Consider the following 24,765-nt stretch of genomic DNA (forward strand, 5'->3'; position numbering starts at 1 on the left):
TCTCATCTACTTGGGAGGCTGAGGCAGGAGAATCACTTGAACCCAGAAGGTGGAGGTTGCAGCGATCCAAGATTGTGGCACTGAACTCCAGTCTGGTGATAGAGTGAGACTCCGTCACAAAAGAAAAAAAAAGAAAAATAATACAGGGAAGAGGACTGTGGAATATTTATGTGGTGTGAGGAGGAGGGTTTGAAATTTTAGCGATGGTGGTGAGATAACTTTATGAAGATGACTAAGTAAAGGCCAGGAGCAAAGTAAAGGAGCTAGCCATGAGGGTATCTGTAGGAAGAGCATTCCTGGCAGAGGAAACAAGTTCAAAGGCCTTGAGATGGGAGGATGTCTGGTATGTTTGAGGAACAGTCAGGGAGGCCACAGTGGTTGAATAGTTCCACATGAGATCAGAATGATCAGGGGAGGACAAATCATGTACAACTTCATAGGTTTTAGGAAGGACTTTGGCTTTTATTCTGAGATGGGAAATCACTGGAGCAGAAGAGTGACATGATGTGACTTAAAGGCGTAATAGGATCGTTCTGACTACATTGTTGTGAAAGACTGAAGGAAGAGTGTGTCTGGAGTTGGTTCCTTCTGGTGGGTTCTTGGTCTCTCTGACTTGAAGAATGAAGCCATAGACCTTCGCAGTGAGTGTTATAGCTCTTAAAGGTGGCACAGACCCAAAGAGTGAGCAGCAGCAAGATTTATTGTGAAGAGTGAAAGAACAAAGTTTCCACAGTGTGGAAAGGGACCAGAGCAGGTTGCTGCTGCTGGCTGGGGTGGCCAGCTTTTATTCCCTTATTTGTCCCCGCCCACATCCTGCTGATTGGTCCATTTTACAGAGTGCCGATTGGTCCATTTTTACAGAGTGCTGATTAGTGCATTTACAATCCTTTAGCTAGACACAGAGTGCTGATTGGTGCATTTTTACAGCGTACTGATTGGTGCATTTACAATCCTCTAGCTAGACTGTAGTTTGCCAAGTCCCCACTCCACCCAGGAAGTCCAGCTGGCTTTGCCTTCTTAAGAGGACAAGGGCAGAATTGAGGAGACCAGTTAGGAGGCTGTTTTAGTAATTAGGCAAGAGATAGTGGGTTGTACCAGAACAAGTGTCAGATTTTGGATGTGTTGTGATGGAAGAGCCAATAGGATTTAATGATGTGCCAGATTTGGGGAATGAAAGAAAAATGAGTCAAGGATAACACCAAAGTTTTTGGCTTATGAGTCTTCAAGAGTTGGGTTGCTATTAGATGAGAGAGGGAAGATTTACACTGGTATTCATCCTTCTCTTTCCAATCTGATGTCACTTTGGGGCCCCTCCTTTAGCAAGAGGTTCCTAATCTTAAGTGTCCTGTGTCTGTAGCTTACCATTTTTTTGATTAATGACTGGTTAGAGTATGATACTGGAGTTTGAATGTGGTAGTTTAGAATTAGTAATATAATTGAATTGTCTTTCCCTGGCAGATTAATTTTGCATTGTTTGAATCAGTGCATTCATGAGTTGTTGAAATCATGAATGAAAGTAGTACATGTCATTATCTTTCCACCATTTAGTAGTTTAGAAAAATCACATAAAAATGATTGTAATATCTTATGACATTGAATAGAAAATATCAAAGTGCATCTCTCTTATCAAGGGTAAAATTTTGTGAAACTTTGTTCAGTTATATATAATGTCTTTTTTTTTCTTTTTTTGGAGACAGTCTGGCTCTGTTGTCCAGGCTTGAGTGCAGTGGTGCCATCTTGGCTCACTGCAGCCTCTGCCTCCTGGGCTCAAACAATCCTCCGCCTCAGCCTCCCAGGTAGCTGGGACTACAGGTATGTATTACCACACCCCGCTAATTTTTTGGTATTTTTTTTGTAGAGATGGGGTTTCATCATGTTGCCCAGGCTGGCCTCAAACTCTGGGCTCAAGTGATCCTCCCGCCTTGGCCTCCCAAAATGTTGGGATTACAGGCATGAGCCACTGTGCCTGGCCTATAATATCTCATGTATATGGTGTTTATTGGATTGCAGTGTAAAATTATTTTCTTACTGGGTATTACAAGTGAAAATTTGGAAGCCATTGACTTGTGTATAAATAGTCATTTGTCAAAAGAGTAACTTGAAATAACATTGTGATATTTTAAAACTTTTTTTTTTTTTTTTTGAGACGGAGTTTCACTCTTGTCGCCCAGGCTGCAGTGCAATGGCATGGTCTCGGCTCACTGCAACCTCTGCCTCCCAGGTTCAAGTGATTCTCCTGCTTCAGCCTCCTGAGTAGCTGGGATTACAGGTGAATGCCACCATGCCCGGCTAATTTTCCTATTTTAGTAGAGATGTGGTTTTGCCATGTTGGTCAGGCTGGGCTTGAACTCCTGACCTCTGGTGATTCACCCGCCTCGGCCTCCCAAAGTGCTGGGATTACAGGTGTGAGCCACCATGCCCAGCCCTATTTTAAAGCTTTATATGTGTATTTATTTATTTATTTATTTTGAGATGGAGTCTTGTTTTGTCGCCCAGGCTGGAGTGCAATAGCGTTACCTTGGCTCACTGCAACCTCTGCCTCCTGGGTTCAAGCGATTTTCCTGCCTCAGCCTCTGGAGTAGCTGGCACTACAGGTCCCTCCCACCACACCTGGCTAGTTTTTATGAGATGGGGTTTCACCATGTTAGGTAGTCTGGTCTTGAACTCCTGACCTCAAGTGATCTGCCCACCTCGGCCTCCCAAAGTGCTGGGATTACAGGTGTGAGCCAGGGCACCGGCCTATATGTGTTTTTAGAAACTCACCATAAATGAGAATATTACTTTAGGGCCCATCTCATAATGGGATAACATTTTATTAACCCAACAAATATTTGTTAAGTTCTGTATAGTAGTAGGCCCTGGTGGTGTATAAAAATAAACATAAACATGGAACCCCAGCCTGGGCGACAGAGTGAGATTCTGTCTTAAAAACAAAACAAAGCTGGGTGCAGTGGCTCACGCCTGTAATCCCAGCACTTTGGGAAGCCAAGGTGGACAGATCACTTGAGCTCAGGAGTTTGAGACCAGCCTAGGCAACATGGCGAAACCCTGTCTCTACAAAAAATACGAAAATTAGACGAGCATGGTGGCATGAGCCTGTAGTCCCAGCTACTCAGGAGGCTGGGGTGGGAGAAGGGCTTGAGGCCAGGACATCGAGGCTGCAGTGAGCCGAGATAGCACTACTGCGCTCCAGCCTGGGTGACAGCGAGACCCTGTCTCAAAACAAACAAAACAAAAATATCCCATGATACGGCCTTCTTGAAGCTACAATTCTAGAGGAGTCAGCTACCATTCTAGAGGAGTCAAAACAAAAACAGACAGATGAAATAATTTTAAATTATGGCACTTTTATGAAGAAAACAAATGAGTTGAGAAAGAAAAATCAGGAAAGATTTAATTTAATAAGAGTGATCTGGGAAAGCCTCTGTGAGAAGATAACTTTTAATTGAGCTGATGGTCATGAACCTGATTTGGAAAGAATACAGAAAAGAGCATTCCAGCAGCATTTGAAGTCAAGCAAGAGTTTGGCACATTAGTGGGACTGAAAGAAGCTGTGTCTATAGTGAATGAAGGACAAGAATGGCCAGAGAGCTAGGCGGGAGCCAGGACATGCAAGGTCTGGTAGGTAGTTTGGATTTGATCCAAAAGGTAATAGAAAACCACTGACATGTTTTAAGATGAGGGATGACATTGAAGCAATTTACAGACAGTCCCTGACTTATTAGGGCTTGACTTAAAATTTTTTGACTTTACCATGGTGTGAAAGTGATATGTGAGTACTCATACAAGCATTCTGTTTTTCACTTTCAGTATGGTATTCAATAAATTACATGAAATATTCAACACTTTATTGTAAGATAGGCTTCATGTTAGATGATTTTGCCCAACTGTAGGCTAACGTAAATGTTCTGAACACATTTAAGTTAGGGTAGGCTAAACTCTTTCAATCCCAATAATTTGTTTGAATACTACATCTTCCGTGCATATACTTATATGTGCAAACATGTATATACTTATATATACGAATATGTACAAATATATACAGAAATAGAGTCACAGTATTCTATTAGTTGATTTGCCCTCGTAGTCGTCATAGTATTTATTGAGTGCTTATTATTCTAAGTGCTTTACATGTAATTTCTCTTTTAAGCCTCCCAACAACCTGTTTTAGAGATGAGAAAACAGGAGCAGAGGAGTAACTTTCACAGAGTCATAAAGTTAGGTGGCACAGGTGAGATTTGAACTCAAGCACTGTGACCCTATAGCCTGTACTCTTTTTTTTTTTTTTTTTTGAGACAGAGTCTCTTTCTATCACCCAGGCTGGAGTGCAATGGCGCGATCTCGGCCCACTGCAACTTCCACCTCCCAGGTTCAAGCGATTCTCCCTGCCTCAACCTCCTAAGTAGCTGGGATTACAGGCACCTGCCACCACATCTGGCTAATTTTTGTAGTTTTAATAGAGACGGGGTTTTGCCATGTTGGCCAGGCTGGTCTCAAACTACTGACCTCAGGTGATCCGCCTGCGTCAGCCTCCCAAAGTGCTGGGATTACAGGCCTGAGCCACCATGCCCGGCCTGTGGCCTGTACTCTTAACTGTACCCTAGGATCTGCCTCAATGTTTTTCATGGCTGCAGAGTATGGAATTAGGTCTGTTTTATAGCTTCGTTCACATTTTAAATATAATTTGGAAGGATTGGGAATGTGGTATAGGGAAGTTAGAACAGATACCCCTTTCCTGGAACCTAGGTAATTTTTTCATTTTTTAAGTAGGTCAGACAGGTATATAGTGAAAAGCCACCTTCCCCTCTGCCCAGTTTCACTGCCTCCTAAAGTTAACTACCGTTGTTTGTGTATCCCTCTAGTTTCTTTTTGCCTGTACAAGCCAAAGTGAATGTAGTTTCTCTTTTTTTACACAAAAGATAACATACTATGCACACTCATCTGTGTCTTGCCTTTTTCACTTAACTGTGTATCTCAGGGATCTTTCCATAGCAGTGACTGGCATCCCTCCTCCTCCTTCACCACAGCTGCATAGGATTTATTATATGGATCATTATTTAAGCAGTATCCTATTGATAAACATTTGGATTTTTCAATATTTTGCTGTCACATTTTTTTCTCTAAATCAACTTAATTGAAATCAAATGTAGGGACAATAAAATGTACAGATTTTGAATGTAGAGTTCAGTGAGTTTTGACAAATGTCTCATCTGTATAATCACCATCACAATCAATATACGGTCATGGGTCACTTCACAGTGAGGGTGCATTCTGAGAACTGCATCATTAGTTGATTTTACCCCTTCACAAACATCATAGAGTATGTTTACACAAACCTAGGTAGTATAGCCTACTACACACCTTAGCTGTACGGTATAGTCTCTTGTTCCTAGGCTATAAACCTGTACAAACCTGTAGGCAGTTGTGACACAATAACAAGTATTTGTGCATCTAAACATAGAAAAGGTGCAATAAAAATATGGTATTATAATCTTATGGGACCACCATCATATATATGGTCCATTGTTGACCATATTATGTGGCACATAACTGTAGAACATTTCTACCAGTGTTTTCCCCATACACACTGATTTTATTTCTAACACTATAGTATGTACTCTTCTATCTAGCTTCTTTTGCTCAGTATATCTGTGAGATTCATCTATTTTTTCTGTTATCAGTGATTTGTAACTTACGATTTCATTGTGTGAACATACCAAAATTTGTTTATCCGTTCACTTGTTGATTGACATTTGGGTTGTCTCCAGTTTGGGGCTGTTACGAATAAAACTGCTAGGAACTGTCATGTACAAATCTTTGTGTGGACATATGATTTTATTCCTCCTGGGCAAATACCTAGTAGTAAAATTGCTAGGAGTGAGATTACTAGGTTATATGTCTGTTTAACTTTTTAAGCAACTGCCAGAGCATTTCCCAAAGTGTTTATATCATTTTATACTCCCACCACAATGTAGGTTTTCCAGTTTCTTCACATCTTCATTGACACATTGTATTTGTCAGTTATTTTACTTTTAACCATTCTAATGGGTGTGTGGTTGGCCAGGTGCTGTGGCTCACGCCTGTAATCCCAGCCCTTTGGGAGGCTGAGGTGGGCAGATCATGAGGTCAGCAGATCGAGACCAGCCTGGCCAACATAGTGAAACCCCATCTCTTCTAAAAATACAAAGTTAGCCACGTATGGTGGCAGGTGCCTGTAGTCCCAGCTACTTGGGCTGAGGCAGGAGAATCGCTTGAACCCGGGAGGTGGAGGTTGCAGTGAGCTGAGATCACGCCACTGCACTCCAACCTGGGTGACAGAGCAAGACTTCATCTCAAAAAAAAAAAAAAAAGCCATTGTAATGGGTGTGTAATGGTATATAATTGTGGTTTTAACTTGCATTTTCCTGATGACTAATGATGTTGTATCTTTCCATGGGCTTATTGGCCATTTATATATGCCTTTTTATGAAGTATCTGGTCTTGCCCTTTGTAAAATTGGGTTGTTTGTTATTTTTGACTTGAAAGCATTTTTTTCTAGGGGCTGGGTATTAGCTTTGGGGTCCAAGTGTCTGGTTGAGCTTTCTACTTTACCACTTAATAGTTGTGGAACCTTGTGGAAATAAGCTCTGTAAAGGCCCTTTTCCCTCTGTAAAATGGAGATAATAGCACATACTTCACAAGGTAGTTGTGGTTGTGACAAGTAATTTAAATAATGCATATATAGACTTATTCTGGCATACTACCTGGCTTAAAGAGCTCTGTAAGTGTTAGTGATTATTTTTGTTTTTAATACAAAATTGCATTTAATACAAAATTGCATTGTTTCCTGCAGCATCTTTTGAGTACCAAGTGGCAAGTGCTTTGAAGGATTGAAAGGTAAATTAGATGACTTGGATTTGCAGGGAAGATCTGTGCCCAAGTAATTGTTGTGTGAGATATAGAGTGGCCTTGCCTGAGAATGCAGGCTCTATTTGGTACAATCCTAGGGTATTTCTTGAAAGCTTTGGCGTTTGACTAATAATTCCTACTGTACTTCTCCAAGGCTGGTCAAAAGAAAGTTGATTGTTGCCTGTCCAGTGGAATTAACATTATAATTAAATTTAATTAATTTATTTGTTTTTGAGACGAAGTCTCACTGTGTCTCCCAGGCTGGAGTGCAGTGGCGCGGTCTCAGCTCATTACAACCTCTGCCTCCCGGGTTCAAGCAATTCTTCTGCCTCAGCCTCCCGAGTACCTGGGATTACAGTTACCCGCCACCACACCTGGCTAATTTTTTGTGTTTTTAATAGAGACAGGGTTTCACCATGTTGGTCAGGCTGGTCTCAAACTCCTGACCTCAGGTGATCCTCCTGGCTCAGGCTCCCAAATGCTGGGATTACAGAAGCAAGCCACTGTGCCTGGCCTAACATTATAATTTTATAGAAAGAATGCTCTCTGCCAAGAGTGGTTCCAAGTGGTTAGTTCTAGGGAAGGTGAGAAATAAGATGAGGCAGAATTTAACCTCTATCACTGCCCAGGTGAGGTGACCTGATCAAGGAATCTACTTTCATTTATTTATTCATTTTGCCCGGGGGCATGGCATGCACTCACATGTGTGTTTGCGCTTGTGAGCAGTGTGTGTGCTCACTCACAGCTCCCATTATGTTCCAGGCACCATGCTGTGTTCTAAAACAGCCATGAATGGGACAGGCGTGGTCTCTGTTCCCAATGGAGCTTATCTAGTCTGATGGAGAAGAAAGATATTAAATAAATAATTGCAATTGTGATACATAAATATCTTGAAGGTACATATGGCATTGTGAGAATCAGTGCAGTGGGACCCCATCTGGGGGGATAAGGATGTCAAGTTATGTTTGGATCTGCAGACCTGAACTTCAGACCCTGCCAAGGTTACACCATTCCTGGCAGCCAGCTGGTTTGCCTCTCTTAGGTGACAGCCTTTTCTTATCGGGCTCATTCTAACCCAAATGCAAATACCTATAGACCTGCACTGTTTCCTCCTGTTCACCCCCCAGGTCTGTTATCTTTCTCTGCCCTGCAGACTGTTTTTTAGGAAGTAGTTTTTGTCTTCTCTAAAATTTTAACCTCCATGTTTTATTTTGGTGAGGTAATGTGTTTGGCTAGAGGACCCCCTTTTCATCACTAGGCCTAATTTTGCACTTCCTCAATCTTAATGTTTCTAGATTTCATTTTCCAAGTCAGGTGATCTCTAGTATATCTCCATTGTTATATTTTTATTACATCACTATGGAATTTCCACCTACAGATAATTTGTGTAATTTTTTTTCCAACAAGATTTTTATTCTGTAACTGCCATTCTTCACATTCTCCTCTTTTCTGCCCATCAGTCCCCTATTTCCATAGAATTAGTAATCTGGAAGTATTATTTTCCATAAGGAATTTGTCCTCTTCTTTGTTGAAACATAGATTTTCTGTCTGCTCTCCAAAAATACTTAGTAAAGTAAATGAACTTAAGGAAAAGTCAGTAGATTTCCCCTACTATCACATATTCTTTGGACAGTTGAACTGGATAAAATTTTTCACAAGAGGACATTACACAATTTCCTTTGTAGCTGTAAAGTATTTCACTTGATTATTATTGCTTGATTTAGACAGAAATGAATAGATCACAATCATTGTTTCATCTTTTTTGGCAGTTTATAATTTCGGTTGCAGTATAGTTTATTTGAAACATTTCATTTGTAATATTGTGTAACTGTGTACATAATATTAATATTAAGTAGACAAAGAGTCCATTAGTGTTAAAGTACAAAGCCTATTCAGGTTGGAAGAATGTTTTTTGCAAATTCACAAGAGGTTTAAATACAAAGCAAATCCTAGAAAAAAATGGGAAATATCTACTGTCTTACTAGGTTTACTTAATAAAAAGTAGGGAGGAATTTTTGAGTGTCTAGTAGATTTGAATAGTACAGACAACTAATCTAGACTACTGAGCATAACCCCCCCATACACTTCTGTCTTGTTTTGTTAGGATTCAGACAAAAGCACATTTTTAGTTTATATTAATTATAGATATATAAACCTAACTTTACTCTTTCTTTTATTGTGGTGAAATATAGATAACAAAATTTGTCATTTTAACCATTTTTAGTAGTATAATTCAGTGGCGTTAATTACGTTTACACTGTTATGCAGTCATCACCACCATGTATTTCCAAAACTTTTTCGTTACCACTCCAAACAGAAACTCTAACCATCAAGCCATAACTCCGTATTCCTCTCCCCAAACTCAAGCTAACCTCTCATCTACTTTCTGTCTCTATTGAATTTGCCTGTTCTAGGTACCGCATATAAATGGAATCAAATAATATTTGTCATTTTGTATTTGGCTTCTTTCACTTAGCATAATGTGTTTTGTTTTATTTTTATTTACCATTTTATTAATTGTTAAGCATACAGTTCAGTGGCATTAAGTACATTCACGTTGCTGTGCAATCATCAGTACCATCTATCTCCAGAATTTTTCATTACTCCAAACTGAAACTCTGTACTTATTAAATAACTCCCTATTTCCCCCTCTTCCCAGCCTCTGGTAATCACAGTTCCATTTTTTGTTTTTATCAATTTGACTACTCTAGAATATAAATGGAATCAACAATATTTGTCCAGTTGTATCTGGCTTATTTTACTTAGCATAATGTCTTCAAGGTTCATTCATGTTGTAGTATGTATCAGAATTTCATTCATTTTTAAGGCTGAATAATATTTTATGTATATACCACATTTTGTGTATCTATTCATCTGTTTATAGGCATGGGTTGTCTACCATTTGGCTGTTGTGGACAATGCTGCAGTGAACATTGGTGTACAAGTATCTGTGTGAATCTGTTTTTAATTCATTTGGACATATCTAAGAGTGGAATTGTTGGGTCATATGGAAATTCTACGTTTGGCTTTTTGAGGAACCTCCAAACTGTTTCCCACAGCAGCTGCACTATTTTATATTCCCACCAGCAATGTACAAAGATCCCATTTTTCGATTTTTTTTTTTAATTGTAGCCATCCTAGCAGGTGTAAAGTGGTGTCTCGTTATGGTTTGATTTTCATTTCTTTTTTTTTGGTGTGGGGAGTCCCTTTCTGACAGAATTCATTTCCTGAATGACTACTGATATTGCACATCTTTTCATCTTCTTATTGGTCATTTGTGTATTTTCTTTGAAGAAGTGTCTACTAGAGTTCTTTGCCTTTTTTTAAATTTGAATGTGAGAAGGAGAGAGAGCGAGAGAGCTCTTTGCCCACTTTTAAATTGGAGTGTCTTTGTTGTTAGGTTACAGTTCTTTATATATTCTGGATATTAATTCTTGATCAGATATATGATTTGCAAATATTTTCTCACATTCGGTAGATTGTCTTTTTACTCTTGATGTCCTTTGATGCTCAAAAGTTTTTATTCTGATGGAGTCCAATTTATCTGTTTTTTTTTGTTGTTGCCCATGCTTTTGGTATCATATCTAAGAATCCATTGTCAATCTCAAGGTCATGAACATTTACCCTTATGTTTTCTCTAAGAGTTTTATGATTTTAGCTTTTATATTTAGGTTGTTGATATTTTATATTAGGTTGTTGAGTTAATTTTTGTAATATGGTGTGGGGTAGGGGTTCAACCTTTCCTTTGCATGTGGAAATCCAGTTTCCCAGCATCATTTGTTGAAAAGACTGTTCTTTCCTTCACTGAATAGACTTGGCATCCTTGTGAAAAATCAAATGGGAGCTCGATCTTGGCTCACTGCAACCTCCGCCTCCTGGGTTCAAGCGATTCGACTGCCTCAGCCTCCCGAATAGCTGGGACTACAGGTGCCCGCCACCAGGCCCAGCTAATTTTGGTATTTTTAGTAAAGATGGTGTTTCACTATGTTGGCCAGGATGGCCTGGAACTCCTGACCTCATGATCCGCCCACCTTGGCCTCCCAAAGTGCTGGGATTACAGTTGTGAGCCACCACGCCCGGCCTGTTTCTATTTTTAATTGTATTTTACTTAAAAATTTATATTATGATAAAAACAGCATGAAATCTACCATCTTTTTTTTGAGACAGTCTCACTCTGTCACCTAGGCTGGAGTGCAGTGGCATGAACTCTGCTCACTGTAACCTCTACCTCCTAGGTTCAAGTGATTTTCCTGCCTCAGCCTCCTGAGTAGCTGGAATTACAGGTGCGGGCCACCATACCCAGCTAATTTTTGTATTTTCAGTAGAGATAAAGTTTCACCATGTTGGCCAGGCTAGGGTCAAATTCCCAACCTCAAGTGATCCACCTGCCTCAGCCTCCCAAAGTGCTGGGATTACAGGTGTGAGCCGAAATCTACCATCTTAAACATTTGTTTGTTTTAAAGACAGGGTCTTGCTCTGTCACTCAGGCTCGAGTGCAGTGGTGTGATTGTAGCTCATTGTAGCCTTGAACTCCTGGGCTCAAGCAATCTTTCTGCCTCAGCCTCCCAAGTAGCTGGGACTACAGATGTGCACCACCACACCTGGCCAATTTTTTTTCTTTATTTTTAATATAGATCGGGGTCTTGCTGTGTTGCCCAGGCTGGTCTCCAACCCCTGGCCTCTAGTGATCCTCCTGCCTCAGCCTCCCAAAGTCCTGGGATTATAGTTACCTGAGCCACTGCACCTGGCCCATCTTAAACATTTTTAAGTGTACAATTCAATTGTTTTAAATATTGAATATTGAATATTGTTGTGAATCAGATCTCCAGAACTTTTACATCTTACAAAAATGAGACTATACTCATTAAACAAATTCCCTTTTTTTCCTTCCCCAGTGCCTGGCGATCACATTCTACTTTGTGTTTCTATGAATTTACTTTACATACTGCCTATATTTTTGAGATTTAGCCATAAGATGTCACTGTAGTAAGTGAACACACTTGTATAACCACCATCTGGTTCTTCCTCATCCCCAGAGGTACCCACTGTATTACCATAACAGCATAGATTCATTTTGCCTGTGTTTGAACTTTTTATAAATGGAAATTTCATAGTATATATTCTTTTGTGTCTGGTTTCTTCAGTTCAACATGTTGCATTCTCATGTGTTGTGTATGTGGCAGTGGTTCGTTCTTTTTCATTGCAGATTAGGATTCCATTGTATGATTATATCTCATTTTGTACATACTCTGCTGTAGATGTTTGGGCTGTTTCCAGTTTGGGACTGTAATGAATAATGCTGCTATGGCCGTGTGTGTTGTGTGTGTGTGTGTGTAAATACATATATCTATTACACATTTCTCTTTAGTATATATTAGGGGATCTCATTTGATTTTTTTTTTTTAAAGAGATAGTGTCTCACTATGTTGTCCAGGATGGTCATGAACTCCCAGGCTCAAGCGATCCTTCCACCTTGGCCTCCCAAACTGCTGGGATTACAGGCCTGCGCCGCCGTGCTTGGCCTTCATTTGATTTTTTAATGGAAATTTTTATTGAGATAATTGTAGATTCATATGTAGTTGTAAGAAATGATAGAGATCCTTTGTACTCTTCTCCCATTTGTAACATTTTGCAAGACTTCAGTATGGTATCACAACCAGGATATTGACATTAATCAGTCCACAGATATTATTCTGATTTCCCAGTTTTACTTCTCTCTTTTTTTTTTTTTTTGAGACGGTGTCTTGCTCTGTTGCCCAGGGTGGAGTGCAGTGGCACAATCTCAGCTCACTGCAACCTCCACCTCCCACGTTCAAGTGATTCTCCTGCCTCAGCCTCCTGAGTAGCTGGGACTTAACAGGCACATGCCACCACGTCCAGCTAATTTTTTGTATTTTTAGTAGAGATAGGGTTTCACCATGTTGGCCAGGATGGTCTCAGTCTCCTGACCTCGTGATCTGTCCACCTCAGCCTCCCAAAGTGCTGGGATTATAGGCATGAGCCACCACGACTGGCCTTACTTCTCTTTGATTTATTTCTTAAAGAGAAAGTGAGATGGTTTAATTTGTAGTCAAGAGTCATTTCTTCTTGATTACAGTGCTCATTATGCAAATTTCATCTACCTGTTGATACAGGAATGGTACCCTGCCACTTCCCTGGACATTTATTCCAGACAGAAAAATTCCTGTGCAACCCTCACCTACATGTCTGCCAGCAGTTGATCTCTCTGCCTTCTTAAAAAGTTATGTAAACTCTTATCTAGAATATCTGGGGTTTTTAGTTCAACTGACTGGACATATACAGTATAGAAACTCATTTTTTTTCAGTGGGTTTGATAATATTCTCAACTCTAGATCAAGAACTTCCCATTACTTAACCTGTCTTTGATGATCCTGAAAGTTCCCTAGATGGGAAATAGATCTAGCAGTATGTCAGGGTCACTAATTTTCCCTGGATAGTATTAAAATATATAGAAGGTTTGCTACGTCTCCTGGCTCTGGATAATCTGTGTGAAAAGAGTTTGTGTGAATGAAGTTTTCACGTATTTGCTCTTCATGTCATCCTGTAGGCTCAGAATGAACAATACAGGGAGATTCATTTTATTTATCTATAGTTGCTAAATTTTTGGTAATGAAAATTATTACTTTTGTAAAGAAAGTTATAAAAATACTAACACAATTAAATATAAAAATGCAGGGTGCTTGGATCTCAAGAAAATAGGAGCTTACTGTGATTAAAAGTCAGACTGCATATAATAATTAGTTATAATTGATAATGCTTTTTCTTTTTTTGTTTACATGAAATCTTTCAGAAAATAATAATGCTTTTTCAAAGATTGAATTTTTGGTAAATGTTTATATTTTGGCTAGCTTAAGTTTTCCCCTTTCTCTGCCTCTCATTTCTAGAGTCACCAGAAGGAAAATGTAAAACATTTTTTAAATGGCTCTTTCCCTGTAAATCATCCAGCACACATACTGCATTTTTTCTCGTTTCAGGCATAAAGGGAAACCTGGCTCAGATAAGAATGATCCTTGCTGCATGCTCAGCGGCTCATATATCTTTCTTTTTAAATTATTATTTTTTACTTTTTAATATTTATGTATTTTTAATTTTTTTAGTGACAGGGTCTCTGTTGCCCAGGCTGCAGTGCAGTGGCGCCACGCCTCGAATTCCTTGGCTCCTGGATGATCCTCCTAATTCAGCTTCCTGAGTAGCCAGGACTACAGGCCACCATGCCTGGATAATTTTTTAATTTTTAAAATTTTTTTTGTGGAGAACAAGGTCTTGCTTGGTTGCCCAGGTTGGTCTTGAATTCCTGGCCTCAAGCAATCTTCCTGCCTTGGCCTCCCAAAGTGTTGGGATTACAGGTGTAAGCCACTGTGCCTAGCTATCCTTTTTTTTTTCTTTTTTTTTTTTTTTTTAATTCTGAGAGTCTCTAGCTCAAACACAAGTTAGCAGGTTAAGGACTACTCCAAGTTCTGGCAGAGCTAATTTTTACTGCTTGGTCTTCAAAAAATAGAGGTTTATAACTTTAAAAAAAATTTTTTTTGTGACAGAGCTTCACTGTATTGCCCAGGCTGGAGTGCAGTGGCGCGATTGTGGCTCACTGCAAACTTCACCTCCTGGGTTCAAGTGGTTTTCCCGAATAGTTGGGATTACAGGTGAGCGCCAGCATACCCAGCTAATTTTTGTACTTTTAGTAGAGACAGGGTTTCACCACGTTGGCCAGGCTGGTCTCAAACTCCTGGCCTCACGTGATCCGCCCTCTTCAGCCTCCCAAAATGTTGGGATTACAGGCGTGAGCCATGGCACTTGGTCTTGTAACTCCCTTTTGAACATAACTTCAAAGTGAAGGCCTTTGCCCATGAGCTCTTTGACATCATCTGGTGTCCACCGGTGACCCATCAGCTCCAGAACTTTCTACTTTGTCTTGGAAGCTTTGCTGGCTTCTGTGTGCATGGCCATGGCTGCTCTGGTCATCTGCTCCTGCCTCATTTCTTATTGGTCAGTTGCCATTATCTTGGCCTAGAATCACAGTAAATTCTCTGAAGCCCAAATACGTTGAGGAAATACCAGGATGCAGAGCTCATTCAGGGTGGATCTAATGTGAGTAGTTTGATAACTTGCTGCAGCATAGGCTTCAAACCAGAGGGTCGGCCGGGTGCAGTGGCTCATGCCTGTAATCCCAGCACTTTAGGAGGCCAAGGCGGGTGAATCACCTGAGGTCAGGAGTTCGAGACCAGCCTGGCCAACGTGGTGAAACCTTGTCTCTACTAAAAACACAAAAATTAGCTGGGCATGGTGGCAGGCACCTGTAGTCCCAGCTACTTGGGAGGCTGAGGCAGGAGAATCGCTTGAACTTGGGAGGCAGAGGTTGCAGTGAGCCGAGATTGTGCCATTGCATTCCAGCCTGGGCAACAGAGTGAGACTCCGTCTCAAAACAAACAAACAAACAACAACAACAAAAAACAGAGGGTCAGTGGAAATAGGACCTTGGTTGCAACAATGCCTGAGTATGTCAATGTTGATCCATTCACAAGTAAGAATCATAGGGATGACGTTTGTTATATTTCCTTTCATCATGCCTGAGAGCATAGTGGGAGGAAGTGGTGATATTTTTATTCTCTGGGTTGTTGATGTAATAGTCTCATGTCAAGAAAAAGACTTTTTGGGAATGTAATTTCCATTTTCACTGAAGGCTCTGCTTCAAATTAGGACTTAACTGTCAGATACTTGCTCCTGGGTGAGCTTCTTGTCGCTCTGTACCAGGATGAACATGTAGTGGCAGATCATATCTGAGAAGAAGCAGATGATAAACATGGGCGGGACCATCCAGTGGCTGATGCTGGAGTTGGACAGTAGCTCCTACCGTCTGTCTTCACTGAGAGCTGGTCTGGCTTCTCCTGGGGTGCCAGGGCTCTTTGGGTTTTCATCGAGGCCTTCTTATGCTCCTCAGCCTGGGCATTATCTTGGCCTAAGACTGGCCAAGACCCTGCTATAGCTTCGGGCCTAGTGCAGTGATTCCAACTTCTCCAGCTGGGCTGCCAGTGGCCCATGGCAGCCCTGCATCCATTTGATTTTCGCTAACTCTATCTGGAGACTATAGAGTTCTAAACAGAAACCAAGAGCTCCCTGACGTCTTTTTGCTTGTTCTAAGCCATCTCTATTAAGACCATATTTTAGAGTGAAAGTTATTAAACCAAAGAATTTTGTTTGATCACTCTGACCCCCACTTGCTTCAGTGAAAAAAAAAAGAAGCAGGCTATAAAACATTATGTACTACATGAATTCACTTTGTGAGAACACAAAAAACTTTTATTTATCACTGCCTACCACACAAAATAGTAAGGATTCAATAAAAAATTGTAGACTAATGGCTGAAATGATTGAAAGAATACACAGGAAAAATGAAGTTTTATGCACCAAATTGTTAACTGGACTTATTTCTGTTCCAGGACTCTAGTTGATTATTCTTTTTTCCAAATTTACCACAGCGAATATGTAATTTTTACTTAATATTTTAAAAAAGTGTTGTGCTTCCTCTTGTTTATAAGTGGTGAGAGACTGATGAAAGTGAAAGTACTTGTAGAAAGAACTGTGTAGCAAGTCAAAAATTCAGTCATTCCCTGAAATGTTGTAATCTATGAAGGAGTTTTATTGTCCTTTTACTCTGAAAGGCAACACAATAGTTGGGTTGTGTCAAAAGGAAAAAATATCATCCATAGTTTAGGTGTATAGAACAAATTGGGACATAATTCCAGAACTGATGACTTAGTTCCACAACAAAGAACAGTTTCAGATATAATAACCTGAGAGTTTCAGATATAATAACAAGTGAATTGTGGCTGTCTTACTCTTGCTGTAAAATAGCATTCTTAAATACTGGGATGTGAGACCCACTCACTGGGTGGAGACCTTTTAGGAGATAAAAATAGAAGTTATCCTTATCCTCAGGGAGCTCATAGGCTGGTGACTATGACTGGGAAGTAACACTTACAGTTTTTATACTTCAATTGAATTAACATTTATTTAAAATAGGAATGATAATTTATTCCTGCTGAAATGGTTGTTATAAAAAGTAAAAAGCATTAATATTTCAAAAATACAAATTTCGATATATTAAATAATATAAATTCTAAATTTGCTACTTTAAGTAAATGTTTTTTGAGTATTTAAGTCAAGGACTGTGCTAAATATAATTTTTCAAAATGGTTAATTTTCTGAGTAAGTAATGCTTTATTTGGTAAAACAGTTTCAGAGGCTGGGCATGGTGGCTCACACCTTTAATCCCAGCACTTTGGGAGGCCGAGGCGGGTGGATCACCTGAGGTTGGGAGTTCGAGACCAACATGGAGAAACCCCGTCTCTACTAAAAATACAAAATTAGCTGGGCATGGTGGCGCATGCCTGTAATCCCAGCTACTCAGGAGGCTGAGGCAGGAGAATCGCTTGAACCCGGGAGGCAGAGGTTGTGATGAGCTGAGATTGTGCCATTGCACTTCAGCCTGGGCAACAAGAGCGAAACTCCATCTCAAAAAAAAAAAAAAATTTTTTTCAGAAGAGTATGTGGTGAAGTCTTCCTTCTACTCTATCTCCCAGCCACTAGGTTCTTTGACCATTTTCAGAGATATTTTATGCGTGGGTATAAATATGCATATATGTATCTTCATTTAAAAATTGTAGATGGTATTATATTATGCTCTTCTGGAGTACAAAGTGTTTTATATGCTTATCTCATTTAATATGTACAATAGTTGTCAAGACAGGTACTCATTAATATTTCCATTTTACAAGTAAGGAACTAAAGACATCTCAATTTTTTTAATAACTTGTGCAGGGTCACATAGCTGATAGTTATAGAATCTACTTCCTGAGGTACTACTTTATATAGTTAACTTATTTATTTATTCATTTATTTTGAGTCAGAGTCTCGCTCTTTTGCCCAGGCTAGAGTGCAGTGGCGTGATCTTGGCACACTGCAACCTCCCCCTCACAGGTTTAAGTGATTCTCCTGCCTCAGCCTCCTGAGTAGCTGGGACTGCAGGCACCCGCCACCACCATGCCTGGCACTTTTTGTATTTTTAGTACAGACGGGTTCACCAAGTTGGCCAGGCTGGTCTTGAACTCCTGATCTCAAGTGATCTGCCCGCCTTGGCCTCCCAAAGTGCTGGGATTACAGGCATGAGCCACCGTGCCTGGCCTAGTTAACTTTTTAATTTGAAACAATTTCAAAGTTACAGAAAAGTTGCAAGAATAGAATAAAGAATTGCATATATCCTTTGCCTGGAGTCCTCAGTCAGGTTTCTGCAGCTATCTCAATAATATTGGCAAAAGGAACCAACCTAGGATCACCCATTATTCCCAGTTGTCATGAATCTCTAGCCTCCTTCAATCTGGAACAGTTTCTTCACTCTTTCTTTGACTTTCATGACTGTGGTATCTTTAGAGATCACAGGCCAGACCTGTCCAGAGAGATTTTGTAGAATATTTCTAAATTTGTGGTTGTCCTAGGTGTCCTCACAGTAATCCCCATATGATGCATTTTTGACCACAGTATCACAGAAGTTATGCTGTGTTCTTCCCATTGCATCCTGTCAGGCACCACACAATGTCAATTTGTTCCATTATTTCTATTAAAGGGAGAAAGGAAGAAAGGGGTATGGGAAAGTAACTTGTTGGTTTGCTTTTCAGAGAACCCTCGGTTCAGTAAATATCTTTTCCTTGTAGCACCCTGGAGGAGAAGAGGTTCTGCTGGAACAAGCTGGTGTAGATGCAAGTGAAAGCTTTGAAGATGTAGGACACTCTTCTGATGCCAGAGAAATGCTGAAGCAGTACTATATTGGTGATATCCATCCGGTAAGAACTATCAGAGATGGGAGCCCTTATGCAGAGAAAACTACTCAACAGCTGCAGAACAGGATGAAGAAATGAATTATTGGCTGGGCGTGGTGGCTCACACCTGTCATCCCAGTACTTTGGGAGGCCAAGGCAGGCGGATCACTTGAGGTCAGGAGTTCGAGACCAGCCTGGCCAACATGGTGAAACCCCACCTCTACTAAAAAATACAAAAATTAGCTGGGTGTGGTGGCGCACACTTGTAATTCCAGCTCCTCAGGAGGCTGAGGCACGAGAACTGCCTGAACCTGGGAGGCAGAGGTTGAAGTATGCCAAGATTGCACCACTGCACTCCAGCCTGGGCGAAAGAGCGAGACTGTCTCAAAAAAAAAAAAAAAAAAAAGTTATTAAAATGGAAATTCATTCAATCTAGCCATCAGGCTAAATTTTCTCCAAAATTGTCTAGTCTTACTGTGCTAGGATATAGCTTCTTCTTTGCCAGGTAGCACATGTAATATCTCTAAAAAGCTAAGGGAACTGATTCTGGATTATTTTTATGTGTTGATTTATTTTTGTAATGCAGTTAATAACACCTTTACCTAAAATAGTGGTTTGCTTGTTTTTGCAAGCTCCTTGCTAAAGGTAGTAATTATGGACTTTAAAAACTATCCATATATACCATTCTAACAAGGGACTCTGATATGCTCAGAGTAGGGGTATCTTTCTATGGATCCTCAAATCTCCCAGGGAATTCACTATCACCAGAATATAGTCTCATGTTCCAAAGTTAGAAACAAGCATATAGTGAGAATTCATTTGGATATGTCTTAAAATATTATTTGTTTTCCTTTTTTTAACAGAGTGACCTTAAACCTGAAAATGGTAGCAAGGTAAGAAGTCAGCGGTTTGTCTTGTGTTTATATTTCTGTTTACTCAAGTAGGACTGCTTTTTGAAACATTTTTTCTTAACAAGAGAAGTTACAAAGTATTTACTTTTTCCCCAAGCAAAAATCCTATTTTTCTGGAATTTGGACTCAGTATCATCTCAGGAATAAAAGAATAGCTGAGTCTTGAACAGTAGGAAACATTTTGCTAATGCTTTTATACGCTTTTTTTTTTTTTTTAACTGAAACTCCAAAGCTATGCCCTGTGTGGTTTTGAAAGAAATTAGTTTATGGGTTCAGTTGTGAAAAAATATCTTACTTTTACATTATGTAGAACAAGTGATAATAATTGTTTCTGTGTTGGAAAAAAATAATTGCAAAGTTGTTTTGTTTCTTATAGGTTGTCTTCTTTATCTGTAATACAGAGGCCTTTCTGTACTTATTTTCCAAATTTAATTCTTTTATCCTGTGGGCTCAAACAGGCCCACACCCTTCCCGGTTACTTAGTAATACAGCGAAAACAAAAGACTAAGTATTTGAGTGTTTGAAAACTTTAATGTGTACTACATTGCATACCAGGAAGAAAATATGGAACCATTTTCTGCCTCCCACATGCTAGGTGGTTCATTTCCCTTATTCCCTAACAATTTTCCTTAATTTCTGTCCTTCAGATAGCTGTTACACAGCACTCTAATTTAAAGGGACAGCAGTTTAGGTGCCACCTAGAACATAGGAAAGTGATGCTGCCTCCCTTCCATTTTCCTCCTCCTTGCTGCTTGCTTCCCATTCCTCATTGAGCCAAAATTACTGAATAGGTTTGACACAGCAATTAAAGTTGGCCTAGACACAAGAATTCTATTAACTCAAGAGATTGCTTGCTTAACAGTGTCTGCCATCTGTTGCCCTGCAATCCAGAGTGTTTGTGTAAATTAACTCTTCCATGTTGCTAGACTGCTACTCTGAACTATTGAATTGTTTCTGAAAGGGGAATGAAATGGTTCTTAAAACACTTTGTAACAACTGTTGGTTGTTTGTCCTCTCCTCCTAACACATGTACTATCCATTCTTGAATCCTTAAAAAAAAAATTAAATAGTTCAAAACAGTATTCTGTAAAAAGTTGCCTCCTGTCTCCAGCTCTCAGTGTCTTAGTTCCCCTTCCCTGGAGGTAACCAGCCATCATTTTTTGTTGTTGCTTACTCTTAATAACTTGTGTTATTATGGTAAAATTTGAACTAAGCGTGGCCTTGATTTGTATATTGAACATGTCCAGAAAATACCACTTTCAGAGGTCAACATCTGATTCAAAGGATATAGGAGCCATAACACATTTCTGCACAGCAACTATGAGAGCATCTTTTATATTAAAACAATAGAAAAAATATGTTTGCAATTACAATGTCTAGAAGTCTACAGATTGCTTCTTGTTGCTGTTTTTCTTTCTTGGTAGTACAGTTAGGACCATTCTTAGGAATGTAGAACAATGTTCCCCAAATTCTGTTCTTGTATCACCTCAATTGGAATCCCTGGGTATGTACATGAATATATATAGGAAATGTTTATTTCTTGGGCTTCTACTCCTACTGCTTTGGAATCTCTGGAGATAGGGTTTAGGAATTTGCAATTTAAGTAATCTAGGTGATAAGTAGGTAGCTAAGCCCAAACTTTTTGCTGAATGATATGCCCATCTTTTCATTTGAAAACTTAGGAAAATTTAATTCTCTTCTGTGGTAAGCATTGTCTGCCTTCTATAGGCCAAAGAATTAGAGATTTCTCAGCTGAATTAAAACCATTGAGCCATCCAGGTGCAGTGGCTCACGCCTGTAATCCCTACACTTTGGGAGGCTGAGATGGGAGGATGGCTTGAGCCCAGCACTTGGAGACCAGCCTGGGCAACATGGTGAGACCCTGTCTCTATTTTTTAAAAATCATAAAATTAGCTGAGCATTGTAATGTGTGCCTGCAGTCCCAACTACTGGGGAGGCTGAGGCTGGAGGATAGCTTGAGCCCGGGAGTTTGAGGCTGCAGTGAGCCATGGTAACACCATTGCACTTCCATCTGGGTAACACAGCATGACCCATCTCAAAAAAAAAAAAAAAACAAAACCCAAAAAACTATTGAGCGTTAGATTTTTTTGTAAGAAAGATAGAAAAAGAAAGCATTTAAGCTCACCAAGTTCTATAATAATTTAGAAGTCTCCAAATGTAGTTTAGCCCCTATCTGGGTTAAAAAGTGACTAAAGGCAGTGTTTTCAATCCTGTTTTCCTCATGTCACTGTACTCAAGGGACATGTCTTCATTAAGTAGAGAGTCTGGCTATTGTGTTTCTAGTCACTCTGCTCTACTTCAGGCAGATCAGGCAAGAAAGGCCTTTTGGAACATTTTCAAGACCACCTACATAGGTTTTTATAGAGCTATATTCCAACCTGACTTCAGTTCCAGGAAGAAATTCTTGATCTCTCAGATTTATTTCTTACAGAGGTTTAAATAGGCACTTGGTGTCTAGGATGTAGGTATCTCTTTTCTCCATATTTTATCTGGTTTAAACATTCACCATTAAGAAATGGAAATGGAGTTCATTTCATTGGTTACCTTCCTTTCTCTTGGTTCATGGTTTCTGAATCTTTATGAAGAAGTGATTTTTAAAAGTCAAATTAAAAGGTATCTTCAGCCTATGGGAGAGAGTTTTCATTTCCATTTTCCTTCTTCTCCTTCTTCTACTTCTACTTCTTCTCCTTCTTCTACTCCCTGTCTGAACTGCACCATCCCTACTGCCCCCCCAAGAAAGAAACACTCAAAATGTTGCTATTCCAAAGTGTAAGTCAGTAACCATTCCCTAATTCTTTTAGAAAACAGCTTTCATATTACTTTTATAACACAGGTAAATAATTAATGGTCACCACTGTTTTATTGTTAGATGGATAGTACCTGAGTTGAAGGCCCAGAATTATTATACTAAAAACGTAAAGACTTAAAAACTTAAAGATGTAGCAACAGATTTTTTTTTTAACCCGCTTCAATCAAAAATAACTAACTAGAATTAAAAACCATTTGTCTTTGTGAATCTCTTCCTTGCTGGATTAACCCTCATGCTGAGAGCCGTCAATCTCCTACTTATATTTGACTTAACATTTTTCTGGTCTGTTTTTGGTTATGGAAACTCACCTTAGAAACAGACTCAGTGCTCTCTGTGCCAGTTTGCCTGCCTGCTTGCCTGCTCTTTAGCAAGTAACCTATAAATATTCGTGGTCTATGAATTCTCTCTTTGATGATGTATTTACTTCTTGGTTAGCTGTTTTATCACTTAATCTGCCATCAGTTCAAGAGATAAAGTGCATACAAATCGTAACCTGACTAAAAAAGTGGGCACCATTTCATTCATTTCTTCAACAGATATTATCTAGATAATAGTTCAACTGCTTTACTAGTCAAATCTTGTAGTCAAATAGGACTAGTAATTTGACCTGTTCCCCATTACATTTTTTTTGAGTGAGTATTATAAAATGTACATGGTAAAAAAAAAAAATTTAAATAGTTCAAAACAGTATACTATAAAAAAAGTTGGCCGGGGGCGGTGGCTTACGCCTGTAATCCCAGCATTTTGGGAGGCTGAGGCGGGCGGATCACGAGGTCAGGAGATAGAGCCCATCCTGGCTAACATGGTGAAACCCCGTCTCTACTAAAAATACAAAAAATTAGCCGGCCGTGGCGGTGGGCAACTATAGTCCCAGCTACTCGGGGCAGGAGAATGGCATGAACCTAGGAGGCGGAGCTTGCAGTGAGCAGAGATCGCGCCACTGCACTCCAGCCTGGGCGACAAAGCGAGACGCCATCTCAAAAAAAAAAAAAAAAGAAAAAAAAAATTCCCTCGTATATCCAGCTCTCAGACTTTTAGTTCCCCTTCCCTGGAGGTAACCAGCCATCATTTTTTTGTTGTTGTTTACTCTTCCAAAGATTCCATGCATTCATAAGGATGGATGGATGGATGGATGGATAGACAGACAAACCAACCATCATTTCCTTTAAAAAAGTAAAAAGCTGGCCGGGCGCGGTGGCTCAAGCCTGTAATCCCAGCATTTGGGGAGGCCCAAAATTTGAGTAGTCCCAGCTACTCGGGAGGCTGAGGCAGGAGAATGGCGTGAACCCGGGAGGCGGAGCTTGCAGTGAGCTGAGATCGCGCCACTGCACTCCAGCCTGGGCGACAGAGTGAGACTCCGCCTCAAAAAAAAAAAAAAAAAGGTAAAAAGCCTCATACATACTATTCTTCACCTTGCTTCTCTTTACTTAAGAATTTTATTTGTTGGCTGCACACTGTGGCTCACGACTGTAGTCCCAGCACTTTGGGAGGCTGAGGTGGACGGATCACATGAGGCCAGGAGTTCGAGACCAGCCCGTCCAACATGGCAAAACCCCGTTTCTACTAAAAATACAAAAATTAGCTGGGAATGGTGGTGTCCCAGCTACATGGGAGGAGGAGGCGGTAGAATGGCTTGAACCTGGGAGGCACAGGTTGCAGTGAGCCAAGATTGTGCCAGTGCACTCTAGTCTGGGTGACAGAACGAGACCCTGTCTCAAAAAAAAATTTTTTTTATTCGTCATTATTTCTTGTCAGTTTATTAACATCTTTTGGGCTGGGGGCGGTGGCTCACGCTTGTAATCCGAGCACTTTGGGAGGCCCAGCTGGGTGGATCACGAGGTCAAGACCGTCTTGGGCAACATGGTAAAACCCTGTCTCTGCTAAAAATACAAAAATTAGCTGGGCATGGTGGTGCACACCTGTAGTCGCAGCTACTCGGGAGGCTGAGGCAGGAGAATCGCTTGAACCCGGGAGGCGGAGGTTGCAATGAGCCGAGATTGTGCCAATGCACTCCAGCCTGGTGAGAGAGCGAGACTGTGTCTCAAAAAAAAAAAAAAAGATCTTTCTTATTTTTTAAGTAGATATTTAGTATTCCATAGATGAAAGTGTTGATGTGATGACATTTGCTTTCAAAGGATTTGATCTGTTTTTTAAAACAAATAAAATTGTCTCCATAGAGGCTTAATGTGTTTTTTTAACTTCATTTTTAACTTAAGAAGCTTGACTTTTGAAATCTAGTAAATTTTACATGTTAGAAGCAGTCTATTAATTGCATTTAAAGTTACATTTTTTTCTCCCAGATGCT

The 24,765-nt window shown here is 40.0% G+C and overlaps 1 protein-coding gene across 1 annotated transcript in view; it reads left to right on the top strand.

The window, feature by feature from the left end:
- The window catches only part of CYB5B (cytochrome b5 type B), a 39,582-nt gene that overhangs the window by 4,275 nt on the left and 10,542 nt on the right, over positions 1-24,765 (top strand). Inside the window, exons 2-3 of the mRNA XM_004057884.5 lie at positions 18,615-18,743; positions 19,583-19,612. Coding sequence (XP_004057932.1) covers positions 18,615-18,743; positions 19,583-19,612 — 159 coding nt within the window. The remainder of the gene's footprint in view (positions 1-18,614; positions 18,744-19,582; positions 19,613-24,765) is intronic.

The sequence above is a fragment of the Gorilla gorilla genome, chromosome 18, assembly GCF_029281585.2.
Source record: "Gorilla gorilla gorilla isolate KB3781 chromosome 18, NHGRI_mGorGor1-v2.1_pri, whole genome shotgun sequence".
Classification (NCBI taxonomy): domain Eukaryota; kingdom Metazoa; phylum Chordata; class Mammalia; order Primates; family Hominidae; genus Gorilla; species Gorilla gorilla.